This window comes from Salvelinus fontinalis, chromosome 17, assembly GCF_029448725.1.
Source record: "Salvelinus fontinalis isolate EN_2023a chromosome 17, ASM2944872v1, whole genome shotgun sequence".
Classification (NCBI taxonomy): Eukaryota; Metazoa; Chordata; class Actinopteri; order Salmoniformes; family Salmonidae; genus Salvelinus; species Salvelinus fontinalis.
The window spans coordinates 47,417,705-47,445,211 of record NC_074681.1 but is presented as its reverse complement, the minus strand read 5'-3'; the positions used below and the strand labels follow the sequence as shown (position 1 = coordinate 47,445,211).

Genomic DNA, 27,507 nt, shown 5'->3' with positions numbered 1-27,507 from the left:
TGACGTGTTTCCTGTCCAGGCTGGAAGATTACGATGTGGATGAGGAGGACGAGGAGGCTCTCATTGAACAGAGGAGGCTACAGCGCCTGGCCATCGTCCAGGTGGATGATAAGACCTCAATAATATCATCCTCGATGCACTGACATTACTTTAAACCTCAAACAGCCATTTAATGTCATGATATGCCATTTACCCTGTATTATTGGTTATTGTCATCCACTGCATGCCCACATGGCACACACAGGTGTTTGATTGTTAGTTCATCATGTGTGTACATGTTGGCGTGCCTGTGCTTGGTATTCATGCTTACATTGTGTGTCTATCTGTGTTCCCGTGAACAGAAGTACAAGGGAGGGAACGAGGGTAGTAACATGTCGGCACCATCGGAGCCCGGCAGCCCCCAGAGCAGCCCGCGCAGCCGCTCACCGTCGCCAGACGACATTTTGGAGCGCGTGGCGGCCGACGTCAAAGAGTATGAGCGGGAAAACGTGGACACCTTCGAAGAGAACATCAAGGCCAAGCACAACCTCATCGAACAGGAGAAAGACGGTACACTGGTGTGTATGTGTTCACCAAACCTGTGACAAACTAAGACATATGAAATACTTTCAGATACTTGAGCCACATTTGATTTAGTTTGCTCAGTACAAACACCATGAAGTATGTATTGAAAGTATTTGACATATGCATTTGACCCAGGTGCGTGTGCGTGTTTTTGTGTCATGCTGATAGAAGCTCATGCTGGTACATGAATCGGTAGTGGGGATAGAAACTAGAGGTCGACCGATTTAATCGGAATGTCCGATTAATTAAGGGACGATTTTCAAGTTTTCATAACAATCGGTAATTACATTGCACTCCACGAGGAGACTGCGTGGCAGGCTGACTACCTGTTATGCGAGTGCAGCAAGGAGCCACGGTAAGGTGCTAAGCTAGCATTAAACGTATCTTATAAAAAACAATCAATCTTAACATAATCACTACACATGGTTGATGATATTACTAGTTTATCTAGCTTGTCCTGCGTTGCATATAATCGATGTGGTAACTGTTAATTTATCATTGAATCACAGTCTCATTTGACAAACGGGTGATTTAACAAGCGCATTTGTGAAAAAAGCACTGTCGTTGCACCAATGTGTACCTAACTATAAACATCAATGCCTTTCTTAAAATCAATACACAGAAGTATATTTTTTTAAACCTGCATATTTAGTTAAAATAAATTCATGTTAGCAGGCAATATTAAACTAGGGAAATTGTGTCACTTCTCTTGCGTTCGTTGCACGCAGTCACGGTATATGCAACAGTTTGGGCCGCCTGGCTTGTTGCGAACTAATTTGCCAGGATTTTACATAATTATGACATAACATTGAAGGTTGTGCAATGTAACAGCAATATTTAGACTTATGGATGCCACCCGTTAGATAAAATACGGAACGGTTCCGTATTTCACTGAAAGAATAAACGTTTTGTTTTCAAAATTATAGTTTCCGGATTTGACCATATTAATGACCTAAGGCTCGTATGTCTGTGTGTTATTATATTATAATTAAGTCTATGATTTGATAGAGCAGTCTGACTGAGTGGCGGTAGGCAGCAGCAGGCTCGTAAGCAATCACTCAAACAGCACTTTACTGTGTTTGCCAGCAGCTCTTCCCAATTCTTCAAGCATTGCGCTGTTTAACTTCAAGCCTATCAACTCCCGAGATTAGGCTGGCAATACTAAAGTACCTATTAGAACATCCAATATTCAAAGATATATGAAATACAAATGGTATAGAGAGAAATAGTCCTGTAATAACTACAACCTAAAACTTCTTACCTGGGAATATTGAAGACTCATGTTAAAAGGAACCACCAGCTTACATATGTTCTCATATTCTGAGCAAGGAACTTAAACGTTAGCTTTTTTACATGGCACATATTGCACTTTTACTTTCTTCTCCAACACTTTGTTTTTGTATTATTTAAACCAAATTGAACATGTTTCATTATTTATTTGAGACTAAATTGATTTTATTGATGTTTTATATTAAGTTAAAATAAGTGTTCATTGTTCATTCAGTATTGTTGTAATTGTCATTATTACAATTGATGGTGGTCTAGTTACAAATGTAGTTCCAAAGTTCATTATGTCATATCCTAATATACACTATGAATTCTTATTTCTAAATCAAATGTATGGCCTTTTGACATCAGCAGTATTCACAAAATGCTTTTACAGTTTAACAGTGCTTATAACTGTACTCCCTTTCTTTCTTAGAAGGAACCAACCCGAAAAAAACATCCGCCCCTGATATGTTCACCGAATCAGATGACATGTTCGCCGCCTACGATGTGAGTACTCCTCCAGTTGCTATGATTCCATTCAGATTCTGACCACCATGATGTGTACGAGCCTTCAACTTTTTAAATTAACTTGTCTATGGAATAGGATTTCGGCAGATAGTTGCAGTGTGGTGCCCGGGTCCCCTTTGTATTACTGTCCAAACAAGCTTCTGTCAGTGGTAACTGTAAACTGGGCCACCGCGTTTTCTCTGGTGACATTTCTGTGAGAACTGCTAGTTCGATTCAGTCTGGCTTTCACGTAAATCATTAACTGAGGTCAGTGGGGAACTTGCACATTGATCTCAAGTCAGAATACCACCTCAACTGTGGTTGAATAGGTTTTGTATTGCAGCCTGACAGTCAGACCTGGGTTCAACTAGTATTACACTGAACAAAAACAGAAATGCAAGTGTTGATCCCATGTTTCATGAGCTGAAATAAAAATCCCTGACATTTTCCATACGCACAAAATGTTTCTTGCTCTCAATTTCTGTGCACAAATTAATTTACATCCCTGTTAGTGAGCATTTCTCATTTGCCAAGATAATCCATCCACCTGACAGGTGAGGCATATCAAGACACTGATTAAATGGCATGATCATTACAGAGGTGCACCTTGTGCTGGGGACAATAAAAGGCCACTCTAAAATGTGCAATTTTGTCACAGATGTCTCAAGTTTTGAGTGAACATGCAATTGGCATGCTGACTATAGGAATGTCCACGAGCTGTTGCCAGAGAATTTAATGTTAATTTCTCTAATATAAGCTGCCTCCAACGCCGTTTTAGAGAATTTGGCAGTACGTCCAACCGGCCTCACAACCACAGACCGCGTGTGACCACGCCAGCCCAGGACCTTCACATCCGGTTATTTCACCTGCGGGATCGTCTGAGGCGGGGTGGGGGGTGGTGCTGAGGACTATTTGTGTCTGTAATAAAGCCCTTTTGTGGGGAAAAACTCATTCTGATTGGCTGGACCTGGCTCTCCAGTGGGTGGGCCTGGCTGACAAGTGGGTGGGCCTATTGAACTCCAAGGCCCACCCATGGCTGCACTCCCTGCCTAGTCATGTGAAATCCATAGATTTCCACTAATTCATTTCAATTGACTGATTTCCTTTTATGAACTGTAACTCAATAAAAATGTTGAAATCGTTGCATGTTGCGTTTTATATTTTTGTTCAGTATAGAATATTATTATTATTCTATGAGTGTTTGATTGAGCCTGCTTGTGGCGCCAGATGGACGTTATTTACGCTTTTGAGACTATTCAATTGGTTCCATTGCGCCAGGCAAGCTCAATCAAGCATAACTTATTACTTGAAAGGATATATATATTTTTTGTTGTTGTTGAAAAACCATAGTTTTTTTACTAAGTGATTTGTGCTCACTGCAGAGTGCAAGGCTTCGAGCAGCAGGCATCGGGAAGGACTTTAAGGAGAACCCCAATCTCCGAGACAACTGGACAGACGCAGAGGGATACTACCGTAAGTCCATGTGGCATAAAGTTCCTTCATTTGTTTGTTAGATTGTTAGTTCATTAATCACGCAGTGAAGTGTTTTGGTTAGATCTATTCTGTTGTATGTCGATACGTTTGTGCACAATTTTGCATTTTTAATCTACATTATCCATCAAAATTGTTAGAAGAGAAAGTTCCCTATTCATAACCAGCTAATATATTCTGTCTTTTGATATTTGACAGGACTCAATATCGGGGAGATACTGGACAAGCGGTACAGCGTGTACGGCTACACGGGCCAGGGGGTGTTCAGCAACGTCATCCGCGCCCGAGACGTGGCCCGCGCCAGCCGTGAGGTGGCCATCAAGATCATTCGGAACAACGAGCTCATGTGAGTGTCAGTCTACCAATAGTTAGTCCTGGGCCCTGTTCAGCAGCTAAATGGAGGGAAACAGGGGAGATATTACCTGAACTTGCCTGTTGCAAAAAGTTTTGCTCGGTGTGCGCCACTGAACACAACTCATCAAACTCATAATGTGAACTTTCCCTCATCATTATGCCTTTGTTACATGGAAGAGGCTTGTATTTAATATCTTGACATGGGTAGCCACCTTCCTCCTGGAGGGATGGGTGTGTAGGCTTTTGTTCTATCCAGGCTCTAACACACCGGATTCCACTAACCTCTACTTCCTTAGCTGAATCGGGTGTGTCAGAGCAGGGCTGGATCAAAAGACTGTGTATTCATTAGTCTGATTCCATTGCAAAACTTTTAATATGTTGCAAAATGTTTCGCAACGGAAACCGTTTACTCCAAATGGGAAATGTTTTCCAACGAAAACATTTCTATTGGACAAATTATAGTATGTCTCTCCCCATTTGGTTCCGTTTGCTTCTGTTTGGTTCCTAGAGTAAATGGTAAACGGTTTCAGGGAAACGGTTTCCGTTGCTAAATGTTTTGCAACAGACTAATGAATACTCCCCAGTACACCCAGTAGCTCTCCAGGTGGACCTGTCCTACTGGGATGCCCGTGTGTCCATAACTTGAGACTCATCCCAGTGATCTCTCTGTCCTAACAGGCAGAAGACTGGGCTGAAGGAGCTGCAGTTCCTTAAGAAGCTCAACAATGCTGATCCGGACGACAAGTTCCACTGTCTGCGGCTCTACCGACACTTCTACCACAAGCAGCACCTCTGTCTGGTCTTCGAGCCTCTCAGGTACACCAACAAGGCCACTGGCTCCCCTAGATTGATTACAGTGTTTCCCCTTTCACTGTATAGGCAGTAGGGCTTACCCCATTTAGCTGACTGGTCGATTGTTTGGTCGATTGGCTGTTGGTCGACCGAGATTTCTTTAGCATGGTGTACAAGGCTCTATCTGATTCGCGCCTGTCTGAGTGGATTAATCCATTGTAGGGGCCGTGGGGATGGCACAGTCCACTCTAGGACATTTGCTACTCAAATTGTATATGGTTATGTAAGAACAATGGTGCAACTCCAATACAAATTATATTGTTTTATAACAATTGCGCTTTTCTCCCCGTCGGATAGCGGTCTCTGTCCGTGGTTCTGAAACGCATCAGTGCGCTGTTGAATTGACGCCCCTTCCTAGACCATGTTGCTATGTGCATAATAGCGAAGTTAACCAGCATATTGGTGTTGAGAACAATGCGGTAGAGGTAGCAGCGGAGTTGGGAGATGAGAAAACAGCCCCTGCCTTAATTGTCTAAGAAAAGTGAGGAAAGCGGAATCCCCAACTTAATTGGGTCTGTAATCAATAGCCTAATTGTTAAATGTGCCTGGCTTTATAAATCATCTATATATACTGTATCTACAGAAATAAGTGTTTAATAGCCTACTGATTCCGTTAGCACCAAGCCTCACGCAACCACATGTCGGATAAAAAATGTCACAAATTTGTCTGTTTTTAATCTTTGCTTTACACTTTTTTGTTGTTGTTTGAACAGCCTCTTTAGTATTATTTATAATTTATTCACACTGTTTCATATTGTCCGAAAAATAATATAGCTTTCGTTTTTCTTGATCCTTATTGTTATTATTACTAATATTGTAATGTCATTAGCATTAGTAGGCATAGTATAGCGGCCTTGTATAACCACCATCGAGCTGTAGGCCTAAAGGCGTCAGCATACTTCAGTTCGGCTGGCGGCTAGTCGAAGTCAGCTTGGCGCATTGAACGCGTGTGCTCGCAAAAAAAGTGGAAATATTACTGTTTGTCCATTTTGAGACAGATTATTGTCATAAATTGATGTTTTTGCAGAGGAGATCTTAGTTGCACAATTTTACATATAACTAAGATGTTTGGTGCAGTATTTCTAAATGAAAAAATATGCATGAAAATGAATCTTCTCTTGTTGAATGACAACAGACTTTACTGAAGAATCCCTACTGTTGACCAATCACAGACAAAGGGGCGTAGACTTCGGCTATCGACTTCGGCTATCGACTTCGGCTATCGACTTCGGCTATCGACTTCGGCTATCGACTTCGGCTATCGACTTCGGCTACCGACTTCGGCTACCGACTTCGGCTACCGACTTCGGCTTGCCTGAGAAAAAATGTTGTGTGTCCGAACAACCGGAAAAAAACGAACAAAACACCACAAAAAGATAGGATGACCAAGGCACTCTTCATATAATTAATTAAAATGCCTTTATCTATCTATCTATTTGTTAAATAGAAACAAAGTTTTTAAAATCCGACGTGTTTCGGCTGCATGGCCTTCGTCAGGGAGTACAAAGAAATAATACAATATCCTCTTTTGAACAGCTTTTCCAATTAGCCTTAATTTGAAGAGGGAGTGGTTACAAAATTGATTGGACACACCTACTAAACAATACTATACATATTAAAAAGTGAAATACTGTAGTTATGTTATCAAAAAATTCAACTCCAAGCTAGAAGTATCAGAACACCTAGAAAGGTAGTTCTAACCTTAAATATGACTGGTTAGAAGTGTCAAGAATAAGAAAGCAATATATTCCATAGTACACTAGAACACAGCAAAACATGAACAACAGTCTAAACATAGCTGAGGGCAATTGAGCAAAATGTCCACTAGATGACAGCAAATGGACCTATCACAACCCTACAGGAAGGGTGAGAAATCCATATCTTCATTTAAACCAGGGTACTTAGTGGCCTGTAGTTTGTAAATCCAAAAACCTTCCCTTTGGTTTAACTGTTTTAGACGGTCCCCTTTTCTAATTGAGGCCGGAACATTATCAATACCCATAGCTTGTAGGGAGGCAGGGTTACCATGGTGTAAGGACTTGTAGTGCCTTGCCATGGGGTAGTCTTCATTGCCTACCCGTATGTCGTACTTGTGTTCCGCTAAGCGGTCTTGAAGGCGTCTCTTTGTCCGTCCAGTGTAGAACACCTTGCACTGTGGACATTCCAATCTATAGGTGACATGAGTGGTTTTGCAGTTAATGAAATGCTCGACGTAATACTCCATTTTAGAAGCTGTGTCAACAAAATACTTTTTCTGTGCAATATTTTTGCAATGGTTGCACTGGTTACATTTAAAGAGCCCTTGGGTTTGTGGTCAAACCAAGTTTTTTTGAGAGTCACCAGGAAGATATCTGTGGACTAATTCGTCATTTAGGGTAGGACAACTCTTAAAGCGTATGACTGGTGGCTCAGGGAAGACTTGGCGTAGTAGCGTATCACTTTGGATAATTCCCCAATTATTGTTAATGATTCTTTTAATGTTCTCTGCTTCAGTGCTGTATTTTGTAACAAAATACACACTCTCCGATGTATCACGAGGCACTCCCCTTCGCAACAAGTTCTCTCTGTCAAGTAATCCAGCCCTTATACCTGCATCTTTGAGGACTTGAACACTGTAGCCCCGATTCAAGAAGCGATTCTCCAATTTAGCAGATTTGACACTGTAGTCTGTTTCCTGATTGCAAATTCTGCGGACTCTTTGGAATTGGCCATATGGAATGTTTTCTTTTAGCCTTTTGGTGTGAAAGCTGTCTGCCCTCAGAATGGTATTCCCATCTGTAGGCTTCCTAAAGATTGATGTGTGCAAACAACCTTTGTCATTTTAACTGATGTCGAGGCCCAAAAAATGGTTTGTAGTTATAGTTCGTTTGATGTTAGGGTTAATGCTTTTAAGGTATTGGTGGAAGGAAATAAGTTCATCTTCTGAGCCGGACCAAAACAGGCAAACATCATCAATATAGTGTCCCCACCATATAATCCGGTCAAAGAAATGGTTATTAGAAGGATCCAAAATGAAGTAATTTTCCCAAGTACAAACCAGCATAGGAAGGGCTGTAGCAAGCTCCTATGGCACATCCTTTGAGCTGTTTAAAAATACGGTCCTGAAAGATAAAGATGTTATGATTTAAGAGTCCATTCAGTCAGTGAGACAATGAATTCTGTAGGAGGCATCTCAGTTTCAGGCCGGGTACTCAAGAAATGGTGCATATCTGCCAATCCTTGTTCATGTTCAATGGTGGTGTATAGAGACTATATACATCCACGGTGACTAAAAAGGAAGCTGTACCTATATTGTTAAATTCCTTAATTTTGTTCAACACATCTGTGGTATCTTGAAGATAGGCTGGGAGTGATGTCAGAAAAGGCTTAATAAAGTAATCAATGTACTTAGAGATGGGTTCTGTCAGACTTTCATTACCACTAATGACTGGTCTGCCTGGGGGATTTTAAAGATTCTTGTGGACTTTTGGAAGAAGATAAAAAGAAGCCATACGCAGACTCAGTCTGAAATGTAGCCGTTCTCCTTCGCTTCTGTCAGGATCCCTTTCAATTCAGTTTTTAGGTCCTCTGTAGGGTTGAAGGTAAGCGATTGGTAGAATTCATTGTCTAATTGACGGTAGGCTTCTGTCACATATTTGTCTTTACTCCACACTACTGTAGCGCCACCTTTGTCTGCTTTTTTAACCACAATCTGTTCATTTTTTGACTGATTGAACTGCATCCCTCTCTGTCTTAGAAAGATTACGTCGTGTTTGGATGGAGTCAATTTTACCCTTAAACAGATTCCCCACATCAAAATTGACCTTCTTGGCAAATCTATTTAGTGTGGCATTCTGGACGATGGGACAAAAGGTGGACTTGGGCTTAACATGTGTTTGAGGGCACAGAAACTGCCTGACCTGAGATACTGGCGTCTGTAGTTGGAGAGATGTTTTGCTTGTACCAGGCCTTCAGATGTAGAAACTAAATAGTTCAATCTTTGTATTGAATTCATTAGTTGAGTATGTGGGGGCAAAGGACAGTCCTTTAGACAAGACCCTTACACAATCATCAGAAAGGGGTTCTCCAGAAATGTTGATCACAGCCTTGTTCTGGTCCTGCTCCGTGTGGTTGGACAGTCTTGATTTCTTCCTCCCCCTCTGTGTTGGCCTCTTCCGCGTCCTCTCCTTGTCTTGTTTAGGATCCTGCGTGACTCCTCTTCTTCTAAAAAATCTTGGGAGGAGCTGGCCTCTGAGTGTCTGGGGTGATCCTCATTGTCACCGCTCGTAAAGTTGAAAAAAAATCTACTCTTCCTCCTCTGCGGATGTGATTCTGAATTCTTGTGCGTTGGTTTTCTCCAGGCAAAGACCTTGCCATCTCTATAGTCTACTTCACAAATTGTTGTCGTTATATGTGCACAAACTCTTCCAAACTCTTTCGGCTTGGAAGTATGCGGACATTTTAAGAGCGCATCCTATTTAGTCTTAAAACCGTAGCTTACTTAGGCCTATATTTCAATACTTATATAGGCTACTGTATCAGTCAGTCATTAATACATTCATGTCATCACACAGCAGACGAGTCATTCATGATTTGAAATGCAATCAAGCATTTAGTTTTAAAATAAAGCAAACCTTGAATAATTTGCGTAAAAAATATATAACAGTTCCATTTCGGAAATTGCATTCACAAAATAATCTTTGCTGTAATAAAGGCTTTACAACAAACTCTGGTACGCTAATAATTTCTTTCCTGTTTACATTGTTCCAAATGGTCAGAGAAATTATATTGTAATCTAACTACACCTGTTTTGCACACATAATATGCATGCAGCATTTGCTCCTTACCTTTTTCTTGATCTTCATGATTTCCCACAACTAGTCAAATTTATTCCACACATCTGACTTCCCCATTATCGCCTGAGCAACCAGTAAACATTCCCTGTGTCTAGTTTGTCACGTCCTCTGCATCCATTTTGCATGTCACGTAAAGAAAGGAAGGGTCGAGGGAATAGGGAATGTTTTCCCTAAACAAATTAAGGATTTCGGTAACAGAAGTTTTCAATCAGAAATGTCTGTAATTATGTTTCAACTTCAGCAACACAGACAGCGCGATAAACACTGTTGATGTTCTGTGGTGGTCACTGTGGAGAGAGACAATGGGTGCTAGTCACTCACTGTAAAAAAAAAAAAAAAAAAAAAAATGAAGACACTTCAGCAATTCTAAGCCCGGCACAATCAAATCAATTGTGGTTGGACTCCCTCAAGTCATTTGTGTGTTTTAATTATTTCATCAAACACTGCACTCCACGCATCAGACAAGCTTAGTGCATATAGTTGATTTGATTAAAATACATAGGATGTCTCTATTCAGTGCATTCGGGAAGGATTCAGACCCCTTCACTTTTTCCACGTTTTGTTACAGCCTTATTCTAAAATGGATGATTTTTTTTAAATCATCAATCTACACCAGGCCTGGGCAACTCCAGTCCTCGGGGGCCAGAGTGGTGTCACACTTTTGCCCCAGCTAACACACCTGATTCCAATAATCTACTAATCATGATCTTCAGTTAAAAATGCAATTAGTTTAAATCAGGTGTGTTTGCTAGGGATGGGGGAAAAGTGTGACACCAGTCAGGTCCCCGAGGACTGGAATTGCCCACACCTGATCTACACACTACTCCATAATGACAAAGGGAAAACAGTTTATGGAAATTTCATAAATACCTTATTTACATAATTATTCAGACCCTTTGCTCTGAGACTTGAAATTGAGCTCAGGTGCATCGTGTTTCCATTGATCATCCTTGAAATGTTTCTACAAGTTGATTGGAGTCCCCCTGTGGTAAATTCAATTCATTGGACATGATTTGGCACCACCACGACACTTCTTAGAGCTGGCCACCCGGCCAAACTGAGCAATCGGGGGAGAAGGGCCTTAGTCAGGGAGGTGACCAAGATGGCACTGACAGAGGGGGTCGCCTCGCCTCTAGTCCTTAGGAAACAATGCAGAATTTTGTATTTTTATGTATTATTTCTTACAGCCGGGGAGAACTATTGGATATCAGAGCGACGTCAACTTAGCAACATTACGACCAGGAATACGACTTTGCCGAAGCGGATCCTTTGTTTGCACCACCATCCAGGGCATTTGATCTGATTCCAGAGGCTGACCCAAAACGTCGCCACAGAGGTAGACGGAGCGGCCTTCTGGTCAGACTTCGGAGGCGTGCACACCACCCACCGCTTCCGAGTTTATTACTCGCCAATGTTAGTCTTTAGATAACAAGGTAGATGAAATTAAGGCAAGGGTTGCTTTCCAGAGGGACATCAGGGATTGTAACATACTCTTTTTTTTCATGGAAACATGGCTCTCTCGGGATATGTTGTCAGAGTCGGTACAGCCACTGGGATTCTTTATGCGTCGCACCGACAGAAATAAACATCTCTCTGGGAAAAAGGGCGGGGCGTATGCTTCATGGTGTAATCGTAACAACATACAGGAACTCAAGTCCTTTTGTTCACCTGACCTAGAATTCCTCACAATCAAATGCCGACCATATTATCTCCCAAGAGAATTCTCATTGGTTATTGTCACCGCCGTGTATATCCCCCAAGCCGATACCACGACGGCTCTCAAGGAACTTCACTGTACTTTATGCAAACTGGAAACCATATATCCTGAGGCTGCATTTATTGTAGCTGGGGATTTTAACAAAGCAATTTTGAGAACAAGGCTACCTATATTCTATCAGCATATTGATTGTAGCACTCGTGCGGGCAATACACTAGATCACTGCTACTCTAACTTCCGCAATGCATACAAGGGCCTCCTCTGCCCTCCCTTCGACAAATCTGACCACAACTCCATTTTGCTCCTCCCGTCCTATAGGCAGAAACTCAAACAGGATGTACCCGTGACAAGAACTATTCAACGCTGGTCTGACCAATCGGAATCCACACTTCAAGATTGTTTTGATCACACGGACTGGGATATGTTCCGGGTAGCCTCAAAATAATATTGATTTATACGCTGATGCGGTGAGGAAGTGTATTGAAGATGTTGTACCCACTGTGACTATTAAAACCTACCCTAACCAGGATAGATGGCGGCATTTGCGCAAAACTGAAAACGCGAACCACCGCATTTAACCATCGAAAGATGACTGGGAATATGGCAGAATACAAACAGTGTAGTTATTTCCTTTGCAAGGCAATCAAACAAGCGAAATATCGGTATAGGGACAAAGGGGCAATTCAACGGCTCAAACACGAGATGTATGTGGCAGGATCTACAGACAATCACGGACACCGACGTCTTGCTTCCAGACAAACTAAACACCTTCTTTGCCCGCTTTGAGGATAATACAGTGCCACCGACGCAACCTGCTACCAAGGACTGGGCGCTCTCCTTTTCCGTGGCTGATGTGAGTATGACATTTAAACTTGTTAACCCTCAACAGGCTGCCGGCCCAGTCCTCAGAGCAAGCGCAGACCAGCTGGCTGGTGTGTTTATGAACATATTCAGTCTCACTATCTCAGTCTGCTGTCCCCACATGCTTCAAGATGGCCACCATTGTTCTTGTACCCAAGAAGGCAAAGGTAACTGAACTAAATGACTATCGCCCGTAGCACTCACTCATCATGAAGTGCTTTGAGAGACTAGTCAAGGATTATATCACCTCAACCATACCTGCCACCCTAGACCCACTTCAATTTGCATACCGTCCCAATAGGTCCACAGCCGATGCAATCACCATCACACTATACACTGCCCTATCCCATCTGGACTAGAGGAATAACAATGGAAGAATGCTGTTAATTGACTACAGCTCAGCATTCAACACCATTGTACCCTCCAAGCTCATCCTTAAGCTTGAGGCCCTGGGTCTCAACCCTGCCCTGTACAATTGGGTCCTGGACTTCCTGGGTGCTGGACCACCCCCAGGTGGTGAAGGTAGGAAACAACATCTCCACTTTGCTGGGGCCCCAAAGGGTGCGTGCTCAGCCCCCTCCTGTTCACCCATGACTGCGTGGCCATGCATGCCGCCAACTTAATCATCAAGTTTGCAGACGACACAACAGTAGTAGACTTGATCACCAACAAAGCCAAGACAGCCTATAGGGAGGAGGTGAGGGTACTCAGTGTGGTGTCCGGAAAACAACCTCTCACACAACGTCAACAAAACAAAGGAGATGATCGTAGACTTCTGGAAACAGCAGAGGGAGCATCCCCGTATCCACATCGACGGGACAGCAGTGAAGAAGGTCTCCCGGGTGGCGCAGTGGTCTAGGGCACTGCATCGCAGTGCTAGCTGCGCCACCAGAGTCTCTGGGTTCGCGCCCAGGCTCTGTCGCAGCCGGCCGCAACCGGGAGGTCCGTGGGGCGACGCACAATTGGCATAGCGTCGTCCGGGTTAGGGAGGGTTTGGCCGGTAGGGATATCCTTGTCTCAGTATGTAAAATGTAATAAAATGTATGCACTCCGCTCAGTCATCGCTCATCCATATATTTATATGTATTCTCTTTTTCCATCGCTTTACTTAGACGTTTGTGTATGAGGTAGTTATTGTGGAATTGTTAGATGTTACTGCACTGTATCGCTACACTCGCAATAACATCTGCTAACCATGTGTATGTGACTGATTTGACCAAGAACCCGATGGTCACTCTGACAGAGCTCCAGAGTTCCTCTGTGGAGATGGGAAAATCTTCCAGAAGGACAACCATCTCTGCAGCACTCCACCAATCAGGCCTTTGTTAGAGTGGCCAGACGGAAGACACTCCTCAGTAAAAGGCACATGAAAGCCCACTTGGAGTTTGCCAAAAGCCACCTAAAGGACTCAGACCATGAGAAACAAGATTATCTGGTCTGATGAAACCAAGATTGAACTCTTTGCCCTGAATGCCAAATGTCACATCTGGAGGAAACCTGGCACCATCTCTACGGTGAAGCATGGTGGTGACAGCAGAGACTAGTCAGGATTGAGGGAGAGATGAACTTAGATCCTTGACGAAAACCTGCTCCAGAGCATTCAGGACCTCAGACTGGGGCAAAGGTTCACCTTCCAACAGGACAATGACCCTAAGCACACAGCCAAAACAATGCTGAAGTGGCTTCGGGACAAGTCTCTGAATGTCCTTGAGTGGCCCAGCCAGAGCCCAGACTTGAACTGATCGAACATCTCCGGAGAGACCTGAAAATAGCTGTGCAGCGACGCTCCCAATCCAACCTGACAGAGCTTGAGAGGATCTGCAGAGAAGAATGGGAGAAACTCGTAAAAATACAGGTGTGCCAAGCTTGTAGCGTCATATCCAAGAAGACTTGATGCTGTAATCGCTGCCAAAAGTGCTTCAACAAAGTACTTAGTAAAGGGTCTGAGTACTTATGTAAATGTTATTTAATTTTTTATATGTAATAAATTAGCTACAATTTCTAAACCTATTTTTGCTTTGTCATTATGGGGTATTGTGTGTAGATTGCTGAGGATTTCTTCATTTAATCCATTTTAGAATAAGGCTGTAACGTAACAAAATGCTGAATAAGTCAAGGGGTCTGAATACTTTCTGAATGCGCTGTATATGGAAAATTACACGTTTAAACATTTCAGCCAATCAATTGGTCGAAAGAACAGACTCTCGGTCTACCAATAATTTTGGGGGGTCAGGGGCAGTCCTAATAGGCAGTGGGGGCCCCTCCGCATAGGTCTGTTCTCCCTTTCTTTGTAAAGTAATTTGGTTTCAATTTAACATTTTGGTTATAAAAGCCCCAGCTGCTGATTTTGGGAAGCCTTTGCACCCTGCCCTAAAAATAATCTTGGAGAAAGTGAACATATAGTCTAGTAAAGAGATGGTCTTATTGACGTCTGAGAAAGTCTGCTGGTTCATCCTTGGGAGCAATTTCCAAACGCCTGAAGGTACCACGTTCATCTGTACAAACAATAGTATGCAATAGTATCCACCATGAGACCACGCAGCCGTCATACCGCTCAGGAAGGAGATGCGTTCTGTCTCCTAGAGATGTACTTTGGTGTGAAAAGTGCAAATCAATCCCAGAACAACAACAAAGGACCTTGTGAAGATGCTGGAGGAAACAGGTACAAAAGTATCTATATCCACAGTAAAAAGAGTCCTATATCAACATAACCTGAAAGGCCGCTCAGCAAGGAAGAAGCCACTGCTCCAAAACCGCCATTAAAAAAGCCAGACTATGGTTTGCAACTGCACATGGGGACAAAGATTGTACTTTTTGGAGAAATGTCCTGATGAAACAAAAATGGAACTGTTTGGCCATAATGGCCATCGTTACGTTTTGGAGGAAAAAGGAGGATGCTTGCAAGCTGAAGAACACCATCCCAACCGTGAAGCACGGGGGTGGCAACATCATGTAGTAGGGGGTGCTTTGCTGCAGGAGGGACTGGTGCACTTCACAAAATAGATGTCATCATGAGGGAGGAAAATTGTGGATATATTGAAGCAACATCTCAAGACATCAGTCAGGAAGTTAAAGCTTGGTCACAAATGGGTCTTCCAAATGGACAATAACCCCAAGCAATCTTCCAAAGTTGTGGCAAAATGGCTTAAGGACAACAAAGTCAAGGTATTGGAGTGGCCATCACAAAGCCTTGACCCCAATCCTATAGAACATTTGTGGGCAGAACTGAAAAAGCGTGTGCGAGCAAGGAGGCCTACAAACCTGACTCAGTTACACCAGCTCTGTCAGGAGGAATGGGCCAAATTCACCCAACTTATTGTGGGAAGCTTGTGGAAGGCTACCAGAAACGTTTGACCCAAGTTAAACAATTTAAAGGCAATGCTACCAAATACTAATTGAGTGTATGTAAACTTCTAACCCACTGGGAATGTGATGAAAGAAATAAAAGCTGAAAAATCATTCTCTCTACTATTATTCTAACATTTCACATTCTTAAAATGAAGTGGTGATCCTAACTGACCTAGACAGGGAATTTTTCCTAGGATTAAATGTCAGGAATTGTGAAAAACTGAGTTTAAATGTATTTGGCTAAGGTGTATGTATACTTCCGACTTCAACTGTATACACACACACACACACACTACCGTTCAAAAGTTTGGGGTCACCTAGCAAAGTCCTTGTTTTTCAAAGAAAAGCACCTTTTTTGGTCATTAAAATAACATTCAATTGATCAGAAGTACAGTGTAGACATTGGTAATGTTGTAAATGACTATTGTAGCTGGATTTTAAATGGAATATCTACATAGGCTTAGAATATGTGGACAACTACAAATACCTATGTGTCTGGTTAGACTGTAAACTCTCCTTCCAGACTCACATTAAGCAGAGGGCACTGTACAGTTACTTTAAAACTTTATGCAAACAGGAAATGAAGTGGGGTGACAGGCAAGTGGTAAAAACAATGGGAAGGGTGGTCACAGGGATTGAACCCTGGTCTTCAGTGGGGAGTTGGATATGTGATATGCCAGGGAGTGTTACCACTACGCCATAGCACTGCACAATGCACCTCTAGATTGTAAGTGTCATCTCTCTCTACTCCTCAGTATGAACCTGCGCGAGGTACTGAAGAAGTATGGCAAAGACGTGGGCCTCCACATCAAGGCGGTGCGCTCTTACAGCCAGCAGCTCTTTCTGGCCCTGAAGCTGCTGAAACGCTGCAACATCCTGCACGCCGATATCAAACCTGACAACATCCTGGTGCGTCTCCTCTAACCAACCAAAGCACCCAGAGAGAGTCAATAACACTATTTCACTAAACGCAGTCAAAAATACATGTTTAAAGCAGGTTTTAGTTTTGAAAGTTGTATTTAAGTGTCACTCCACAATGATGCAATGATACAGATTTGTTTGTTTTTAATCACATTGTGAATCACTCAAATGTAGTTTTGAGACTCTAACAATCATTATCAAACATGGTACAGGCGTCATCTATAATTCATTACGTCATCTATACACATGTATGCATAGACAAAAAAACTGAGTACAGAAGATAAATGGACAATTAAGCACTTGTAAAGAAAGTCTCCATTGTGGGATAATGTGGCAGGCTTTGGCGCAGGCATTTAAATTATTACTTGATGATAAAATTTATTATTTATTATTTTAATCTAGACTGTTAGTTATAATTTTGTCTGGACAGCTGACTAAAAACATCATCCCGAATGTTGTTTTATAACCCACAGTAAAGCAAGACATGAGCTTCTGTTTCAATAGAACCCTTGTTCCAAGAAGTACATACACATTTATCGAAGGGAATGTTTGTGTATCGACCAGTCTCAATGGCGAGAGGGGCCACTCCACATTTTAAATTTAGCAAAAGAGCTTTGATATTACTTCGATAAAACTGTACGTACATAGGCAGTAGGTGCACAGTTTGTTACTTTCAGGTTTGTTTATCAGTTGGTACCACTTTAGTTCATTGTGTTCCTAAAAGCGCTGATTCAAAAGCATTTTGGGCATTTCTAGAATACACTCTGGCTTTGACGTTTTTTCTTTGCAACATCACAAGCCCATACAAATACACTTTAACATAGACGTTCATTTGGCATACTGCAACATCTCTGCAAGTGTTTTTAAGTGCATAGCCACTAGTGATGCCATAGAGTTTTCCAGCCCATATCACCTTGAATAGCAGCACAAAGGTAACATCTGCAGGCACGGTTAAAAACAGCATTAACACAAGTATAATGTATCTGTCCACATACTGCTGCAGCATAGGTAATAATAGGTAGCACCAGTTATTCAAACAGTTTACTGAAACATTTAAAAGGTAGGCCACCCATGCCTTTACCATGGCCCAGCGGTCTAAGGCGCTGCATCTCAGTGCAAGAGGTGTCACTACAGTTCCTGGTTCGAATCCAGGCTGTATCACATCTGGCCATGATTGGGAGTACCATAGGGCGGCGCACAAGGGTAGGCCGTCATTGTAAATAAGAATTTGTTCTTAACTGACTTGCCTAGTTAAATAAAACAATTTACACTTTACAATGACGGCACCAAGGGCACAATTTGCATGGTTAGCTATGTACTTAATCCAAAACTGAATTAATAATCAACCCCAGGTATGTATACTCACTGACATCTGTGGCAGGACCACAGGAGAAAATAAGGTGCACTACCTTAGTTTTGTCTACATTGATTTTCCATTGTTCACACCAGTTAAAAGCAATATATAAAAAAAAATCTTAAAACTCATCTTCAGTTTCAGAGATCAATACGATGTCATCTGTATATAAAAGAGACACTCATTCATTGTTATGACCTTTTCCTAGAGCTTTGATGGCCAGAGTGAGATCATTAATGTACATTGACAACAGAATAGGTGATAAAATGCAACCCTGTTTCACTCCAATGTCAACTGGTAACCAGTCAGTTAGAAAGCCAGTTAGACAGTTCACATTATCATACATCATAAGGCATTTCAGGATGTTACCATTTAGACCAATTTGACTCCAGCTTGTCCCATAGCATACATATGTCAATGTGGTCAAGGGCTTGAGAGAAATCTATTAAAGAACAGTAAGTGGACTTGTTCATTTTTTTATTTGAATCTGATTGTGGTAAATCGGGTGGTGTATTCCAGGCAACTTTGTTTCTTTCTGAACCCATTTTGCTCATCTGCTATATTGTTGTATGTTTCTGAATGATCCATTATGCTGTCTTGTTGGCATTATGACCCAGTTGCGCTGATAACTGATATGAGCAAGGCACTCTGCCCTGACCTGTTTTGCCCGGTCATGTGACCAGCTGTGGCCCAGTGCACCTCAGTTTAGTCTAATTGTGTGAACAATGTGATATTTTGGGGGGTGGGGTTAACACTGTTAACTAGAGATGACCGTTGTACAATGTCAATGCTCTGACTATAAATTAGATACAGTACGTTTAAAATTGTATCACTTGCCTAAGAGTTTAGTTTAGTAAATAACTAGATGCTGACTAGTATTTACTGACCTGTTGACTGTGGCACGCAGCACTCCTTTTCCACAGTGATGTAATAGTGAAATAGGGTTATTCACATCTGCATCTCAGTTCTTTTGCATGTGGTTTGTCATTGTGCTTGAACTCTACAATAAATGCATTTGGTGGAAGGGGAATGCTGGGAGATTTGCCATCACCATTGACCTTTTGAAACATGTTGGCTGGAGTTTTACATAGGTCGAGTGGCATATTTTTTTGATTGGTTTGTTTTCAACAGGTCAACGAGTCGAAAACCATCCTCAAGCTCTGTGACTTTGGTTCAGCGTCGCACGTGGCAGAGAATGACATCACGCCCTACTTGGTCAGCCGGTTCTACAGGGCGCCGGAGATTAGTGAGTCTTCGCTTTTCTTATTCACTTTTGTGTTCTTCTCCTCTGTTCTTTTGTATTTTCTTCTCTTCTCTGGATTGGTTTAGAATGAATCCTCTCACTCAACTTTTTATCACCAACCCTTGACCTGAAGTGCTACTATACTTAGTGTGCACGCTTTTGCTCCATCCCAGCACAAACTACATTCAACTAATCACCTCTCATCAAGTCCTTGATTAGTTGAATTAGTGCATCCAGTAGCTCTCCAAAACCAGTTGGTGACCACCTCTGTAGGTCTTAACTTGTATGGAAAATGTACAACTGTCGTGTTTAGTAGGCACCAAACGGAAGAAAACCGATTTATTTTGAATATTTTTGAAAAGGTGTGCCCTTATGAGCACATCACTGATCAAACAAACTCATTTGCCATGGTTTGTCAAAGTCCCCGAAATCCTACATCTTTCCTTGCAGTCATCGGGAAGCCTTACGACTATGCGATCGACATGTGGTCCGTTGGCTGCACTCTGTATGAGCTGTACACGGGCAAGATACTTTTCCCAGGGAAAACCAACAACCACATGATTAAGCTCGCCATGGACATCAAGGGCAAGATGCCCAACAAGGTGAGACCAACTGTACTGTAGGGTCCATCCAGAAACACACCCTTCCCCCTACTACTGGAAATGTACAGAAAGAAAAACTATTTATTCAGAAGTGAAATAAGAATTCTGAAATATCAATGAGGAAACTTAAAATCTGAGTTTCTGGTTACTTCCTGGATGGATCAATTTGAAATGATATCTTTCTACCCCTTCACAGATGATCAGGAAAGGCGTGTTCAAGGACCAGCACTTTGACCAGAACCTCAACTTCCTGTACACAGAAGTAGACAAAGTCACTGAAAGGGTAGGTTGTTGTCTCATATTGTCTGAGTGGGAATGTTTGCATGAAAACCCCTCTGGTATCAGTATCAGTCAACTGATCTTACACTGAACAAAAATATAAACGCAACATGCAATGATTTCAAAGAATTTACGGAGTTACAGTTTATATAAGGATATCAGTCAATTGAAATAAATTGATTAGGCCCTAATGACTGGGAAAGGGCGCAGCCCTGGGTAGGCCCGTGGTCTGCGGTTGTGAGGCCAGTTGGATATACTGCCAAATTATCTAAAACAACGTTGGAAGCGGCTTATGGTGGAGAAATTAACATTCCATTTTCTGGCAACAGCTCTGGTGGACATTCTTGCAGACAGCTTGCCAATTGCACGCTCCCTCAACTTGAGACATCTATGGCATTGTGTTGTGTGACAAAATGGCACATTTTAGTGGCCTTTTGTCTGTCCCTAGCATAAGGTGCACCTGTGTAATGATCATACTGTTTAATCAGCTTCTTGATATGCCACAACTGTCAGGTGAATGGATTATCTTGGCAAAGGAGAAATGGTCAGTAACAGGGATATTTAAAAAAAATAATAATAATAATGGTGTACAACATTTGTGTGTATGGAACATTTCTGGTATCTTTTATTTCATCTCATGAAACATGGGACCAACACTCCAATGATGCCTTTATATTTTTGTTCAGTATATTTCCATTTTGTGCAAAGTTAGCTAAGCCCATTGTTCATTCTCCTTTTCCTGCTATTCCAATCACCCCCTCTACATCTCTATGCCAATTTTTTATTTTTCCCCACTCCTTTCTTTTCTCTCGCTGTCTTATGACATGGTTTGTTTTCCTCCCTGGTTCTTTCTCGACACTGATCCCTTTCGCCCCACCCAACCCGCACACTCATATCTGTTCCGCTTCTCATCCTGACTCCTCTCTCCATCCCCCTGTACCACCTCTGTCCTTCTTCTGTCCCACCTATCCACAGGAGAAGGTGACAGTGATGAGCACCATCAACCCCACCAAGGAGCTACTGGCTGACATGGTGGGCTGCCAGCGTCTCCCTGAGGACCAGCGCAAGAAGGTTGCCCAGCTCAAGGACCTGCTGGACCTGACCCTTATGCTGGACCCGGCCAAGAGGATCAGCATCAACCAGGCCCTGCAGCACCCCTACATCCAGGAGAAGATCTTCTGAGCATCTCTTACTGTACCACTCAGTCATGCATTGATTGATTGACACATGCAGAAGCTATTACTGAGTCCCTAGTTTGACTATGGTTGGACCCCACCCCAGCCCAAGAAATTGATTTATTTGAGCTGGCAGACTCTGCTGATGGAGAGGAAGTAGTATTATCTTTCTTCCCCTGTTTGAACAACACACACATGCTCTCCCGTTTTACATTGATCTAATGGCTTGTATTATATAACCATAGTAGGGGTGTGAACGTTTTAAATGTTTAATCGAAATTGAATCCTTAACGTTAAGGAAAAAACTGAAACTGTTGTTTTTTTTCTTCTACAAAATGTAAATCCCAGTGCAGTTATCCCAAAACGACCACTAACAGGTCCTGATCATCATGAAGGGAATAGGCCTACCTAACACAACAATGCTGTAGCGTTAGTAAGAGGGGATATGCATCTGCACGTCGTCGTTAACAGTTTGAAAAAAAGTGCTGATTACAGTTGGTATGCATCTGTTTTCAATGGACTATTTGAGTCGTGAGGTAATTTGTTAAATGAAGAACTGCAAACGCCATTTGAGCCTCGACTCACGCTACTGAAACGGGTGCGTCTTTCTCATAAATTTTACAGTTTACTCCCATTTCAACAGGGTGTTAATTCCTTTTGTAATGGGAGTTGAGACATATAGCTAACAACATTAGAAAGCAAAAATGATTCCCTTTTTTAACCAGTAAATACCTGTATTTAGCGCGATTTCTTTTGCCCTGTGTTTGATTTGTGCGCTTAAACTTGGTGGGCAGGCTTTTGTTAATCATGAAATAAAGTAGGCCCCTAGACTATTGAATACACAATTTGCCTTCATCAAAATGTTTTTGTTTCCTATTTTATTGTGGAACCTGCCTAGATTTAGGAGGGGTTGTAACCTATTCTAAATGGCACACTATAGCAGTTCACAAAAAATCCTAAAATAGCACTGCAGTTATTCCAAATTTGCAGCGCGTGGCTGGAACACATTTCCCTACGTTCATCAACCAGTTCATTTTGAATTTGTGATAAAGCTGTCGTGATTCGGCAAGGAATGTAGCTTGTCTACAGTTTCGTTTGTGTATCCCATCAGTTTGATACGTTTTTATAGGCATTAATACTATGAAATTGTGAAAATGATGATAATGCCCTTTTAGTGTAAGAGCCTGAAATTTCAGCCTGTTTTGGTGGGATGAAGTTTTGGCCTGCCTGGTGACATCACTGGGCGGGAAAATAGTTAAAACCAATGAGAAAGAGTTCCAAACCTCTCTTTCAATAACGGCTAGTTTTCAGTTTTCCCTTCCCCACTAAGACCACTCCCAGACAGCCCTTGCAAAATTCTTGCTTGTGAAATTGCTCTTGGCTAAGAAACTATTTTTGTTTCTTTTTGACCATTTTAATTGAAAACAATCACGGTAATTGTTACCCAGAAATTATTTGATATTGAGATAAAAATAGCTGCATTAGACCTTTAAGGCCTAATGGGAGCTTGGGTTCTCATCATGCATGTGTGTAGAGAGAGCGGTCCGATCGTAATTTCACCTGCAGAAGCAGATTCCAGATGCAGCCTATGGTAGAACTTAATTGCCCCCTAGCGGTCATACCATCCAATATGATTTGACATGGAATTTTGTAAATGTTCTTATCGTTTTAACGGGGGACATTTTTTTTTTTTAATGGCAGTTTAAACGTTAAGAAATATTTTCCATTTGTCACATCCCTAAACCATAGTAGGGCTCCAAGCAGAATGCCTGCTTTACGACATTTTCCATCTCCGCCTAACTGCAAGTCAGATAAAAAGCTTATAATGACGCATAACTATCTCATGGACAGTAAGCCACTCAAAAAGAGTTTGAGTTTCATCCACTTGGATTTTCAGTTTTTGATTGGCCCCTTGCAGGTGACTGAAGGTGGATGATATTGTAGCTGTAAAAAATGTAATTCTGGTTGTTGGGAGTTTACTGTCATTCATGAGTTGCCAAGGCTGTGACGAGCAGGGAGGGGGTCCAGATAATGATCACAGTTATTTAACTTGGGCGTTGTTTGATTGGTCGCAACCCAATTGTTCGTAACCCAATGCCCTAAACCTTTTGAATGGGATGTTTGTACAGTCTGTAGATTGAAGTCTTGCAGACTTGGCAGCTCCTTTGACTTACTATTATTCTGTGCTGTTATTACCTGTCATGCCCTGTGCTGTGTGTTGTGTTGTATTGTGGTGCAGGGCCAGCGTAAATGCTATTTATATCCACGTCTCCCCCAGGTATTGAAAACCCAGAGCGCTCCCCCACCCTGGTGTCTGTGCAGGCCCTGGTCCGCATGCCCGTTCTGCCGCTGCCTGTAGGTCTGTCAGTGCCGAAAACCCAAACGGTTGGGGGTCCTTGCGTCCTACTTGAGCCCACCTGCAGGGATGGCCCCTCATGTTTAAAGCAGATTGTATACCACTTTCAGTACATTGAAGGTAAGCTAACCCCCTCCTCCAAAAAACAAAACCCATCAACTTCACCTGGTTATTACCTCGTATGTTTATTAATTTTTTTAAATATATTTTAATGTTGTACACATTGTTTTAGCCAGATGCCCCGATAGACATGGTTTACATGTTGTTTAAAAATATGTCAAAGACAAACTGGATAAAAGTAAACTTAATCAAGTCACGCACCCAAATTGTAGAGAGGAAGTTGGGTCGGGTATGGGGGGGCTGTATCCAACAAGCTATGATGGACAAGAGCACCTTCAGTGTACTTATCTTAATGGAACAGCTCAGAATTTCTTGCTCTCCTGTAACGAATGCCTTTTGTTTTTCATGTGTTCCCTTGATACAATGTTAGAAACTGCATGTGAGGATAGCAGTCTTGCTACGTATTGAAAATTGTGTGTTGCAATTATTTTAGGCATGTTCCTCTAAAAAAGAAGGGTATTTTAGTGTTTTGTTTCCCTCTATCATTGGTTTTCATGTTTTGTATGACCATGTTGTCTTTTGATACAGGGATATTTCTTCTCTGAGCTTTGAGTCTGCTTGTTGTGAGCGGTAATTGCCTCTACTTTATTTTGTGTTAAATATTTTAATGTTCTTATAGGAGCAAAACAGAAATAAAAGAGCCCACATGTGTAGCTGATGGAGAATTTATGCCTTTTCCACAAATGTCTTCCCTACATACACATGCCAATGTTTAGGCCCGTTTAAGTGTCTAACAATTAACTGAAATTCTGTATTTTTAAAACTAATCCACAAACCATAACTAGAATACTTTCGATTTCATCAGATTTTTGTGCAGCTTTAAGCTGGAATCCCAACACAGATCTCAAATTAGGATTTGGCACTTGTATGCTAAATTTTGTTTCAAACCAAATAAGCAAAAGACAACACAAAAAAATATATATTTTTGTGTGCTTTTTTTTACTGACACTAACTGATGTTTGTGATGTTTTTCCCAACAATGATGTTTCCTGTGGTGGCTGAGAGCGAGACAGAGTCCAGCACCTTCTCCAGCCTGGGCTCCACTTTCAGAGAGACAAAACCTCCACAAAGCCACTTATCAAGGTCATTTTTGATGGCATGGGTAGATACAAAAGGCAAACAACACTGGGGTGATAGAAAAGACAAGATGGGGAATCACTTTCACTTACTATTTTATGAAAGGCATTTATAATAGACACTCATAATAACATACCTTAAAAGTGTGTTTCTCGCACAATACTTTTAAGGCCTCCTTCCTTTTCTACACATGACATATACTCTATCTGGTTAAAAGTATCATTCCAAGCTGCTCATATACCTGACTGGATGTTTGGTTAATCGTATTGCTCTAAACTAGTTCCAGATTGCTACAAGCAAGGCTTCAGGTGTCTTGTAACTGTGTTAAAGTTGAACCAAGATACTTTTTCATTTGTTCTCTATATATTCTAGGTGCTGCCACTTTAGAAAAGAAACTCACAAGGAACCTCATCTGGACAAAGGTTTCTGTTCTGGAGATAGTTACTGTATTTGTAAAGGTGGACTCATCAATATGACAATCATACAAAGCGGGGCAAATCTCTTCTGAGATTGCTAATTGAGGCTTTTCCCAATCTGGGCTAGGCTCAAGGGAGGGTGCAGATTGGGAAGAGCCAATGTTTTCTGTGAGCAGAAAGAAGCCCTGCTGTGTATGATGTAATTTTGATAAGTCAACCTTTAATAATCATGATGTCATGATCTGATTTGCTGTTCTTTTTCAAACATGTTAGCAGAAACTACTGTAGTTACCATAATGAGCCAGTATTGGACACATTGGGTGATATTTTGGACCCATTATAGACGTTTGAGATTTGTTCATGAACTCAATGCTTTGCTTATGGATTCTGAGCAAAGCCAAATAGATGGCAATCGTATTAGGTCATTTAGATTGAACATGTGTTACAATTTGGCTAAATCTATGCCAAAGTGACCATCAACAATAAGGTAATACTTTTTCTTGTTATTGATAAATATGGCCAGATTCATATCACGGTGTTAACATTGCAATTTTGTGTTTATTTTTCAGGGTAAGTCAGAACTTATTTTCCCTGTCTTGGTTTCATCAGTCTCCTTTTTCTGCTTTGGTGGCCATGTAAGACTCAAGGCCAGAGAGATGTTCAACAATGGGCCCTGTGGATATTTCTCAGAAACATTTTAAAACAGAAATGTATTAAAACATGCGTAACACTTTTGTCCGTGTACTTAACTGTATTCGTGTAATCCAACCCAAATAATTGGACACCACTTTTTCCAATATATGATAAAACATCTATGTATATTTTGTCTGCTGTTGAGAACATAACTTGTATTCACTTTCACGTGTGCTTTAATATAATAAACATGTATGTGAAAAATATTTGGTATAGTCCGTGCCTATCTGATGATCAGTAAAATATCTTTGGTAATAGCTGACTTGGACACTGTCAAAGCCTACATAATCATGTAGCCATAATGACATACTGTCACAAAAATCCTGACTTAGCCTGTCTGCTTAGGTGTAAGCCCTTGGATCGCAATATCTACTAAGCTAACATGGAATTGTTTTAAGATGTTCATAAAATTGATAATTTTGCCATTTGATTTAAAATTTTCAGACCCCTGTAGGTATAATGGAAGAAAAAAATTTGCCTTTTAATGCTAGAGCCCATAGAAATGCATTGAATAACACAGTTGTACATGGCAAAACATTAAAAAAATAAATTGTAAGGAATAAGACACGGCAAGAGCATGGTGAACGGATAGATGTGGTTATGGACAGAGAGGAAGAAGAGTTGAGTGCAGTGGGAAGGTGTGTGTTGAGGATGAATGGCGCCAAGTATAACCTGTATTCTACTGTCACTGATAGGTCAAAAATTGAACCTGAGGAGAGAGGATGAATTACCTGTGGTGGCATCTGTTGTGAAGACCTCCGACCCTTGCCCCGGGCCAAGTGGGAGTGACATTTTTGGAGAAAGTGGATACCTGACTTTTGGCTGATCCATATTTAAATTCCCTGTGTCTGTGACACCCACTGTTTGGTCCGACACAGAACTGGTGGCGAGCGTTGTGAAATAGAAGACATTATCTGTGCTTTTGAGTTTTGAAGCAGTCTTTACCTAATAAATCCATGTTAGGATACGTTGGTTATCCAGTGAGGGCTTTTGTGCCGATCCCACTAATTTCTTTCAGATGCCAAGCTAGGCTTGCTTTCAATGAGAATGACAGATCTATAACTCGCATTTCTATGTGAATTTGGTCAGTCTGCCAAAAAGTTATATTTTGCAGCTTTACATAGTTAACCAAATAGCTACCCGGACTATCTGCATTGACCCGTTTTGCACAAACTTTTTTTACTCATCACGTATGCTGCTGCTACTATTTACTAGTTGTGAATTTATTCCTAATTATACAGTATGTACATATCTACCTCAATTACCTCATACCCCTGCACAACGACTCGGTACTGGTACCCCTTGTATATAGCCGAGTTATCTTTCTCATTGTGTATCTATTACTTTTATTATTACTCGTTTGACTTTTCTATTATTTCTCTATTTTTTTTCTCTCTGCATTGTTGGGAAGGACCTGTAAGCATTTCACTGTTAGTCCACATAAATCAAATTTTATTTGTCACATGTGCCGAA

The 27,507-nt window shown here is 41.5% G+C and overlaps 2 protein-coding genes across 4 annotated transcripts in view; one reads left to right on the top strand and one right to left on the bottom strand.

Moving 5' to 3' along the window:
- si:dkey-154p10.3 (zinc finger protein 70) overlaps nt 1-10,147 on the bottom strand; it is a 40,489-nt gene extending 30,342 nt beyond the window's left edge. The window contains exon 1 of the mRNA XM_055867666.1: nt 9,864-10,147. The gene's annotated coding sequence lies outside the window, so the exon portion shown is untranslated. The remainder of the gene's footprint in view (nt 1-9,863) is intronic.
- Nucleotides 1-26,240, top strand: part of LOC129814502 (serine/threonine-protein kinase PRP4 homolog) — a 34,458-nt gene extending 8,218 nt beyond the window's left edge. Inside the window, exons 5-16 of one of the 3 annotated variants that reach the window (XR_008753289.1) lie at nt 20-101; nt 342-549; nt 2,267-2,340; nt 3,723-3,813; nt 4,030-4,177; nt 4,864-5,001; nt 16,554-16,707; nt 19,205-19,319; nt 19,767-19,918; nt 20,115-20,201; nt 21,173-23,848; nt 24,377-26,240. Coding sequence is in view for 2 of the 3 variants with exons in the window: in XM_055867661.1 (XP_055723636.1) it covers nt 20-101; nt 342-549; nt 2,267-2,340; nt 3,723-3,813; nt 4,030-4,177; nt 4,864-5,001; nt 16,554-16,707; nt 19,205-19,319; nt 19,767-19,918; nt 20,115-20,201; nt 21,173-21,379 (1,456 nt within the window). In the remaining variant the exon portion in view is untranslated. Of the gene's footprint in view, nt 1-19; nt 102-341; nt 550-2,266; nt 2,341-3,722; nt 3,814-4,029; nt 4,178-4,863; nt 5,002-16,553; nt 16,708-19,204; nt 19,320-19,766; nt 19,919-20,114; nt 20,202-21,172 lie in introns of all 3 variants that reach the window. The other 2 variants (XM_055867661.1, XM_055867662.1) reach the window with 2 other exon arrangements.
- Nucleotides 26,241-27,507: the final 1,267 nt, after the last annotated feature.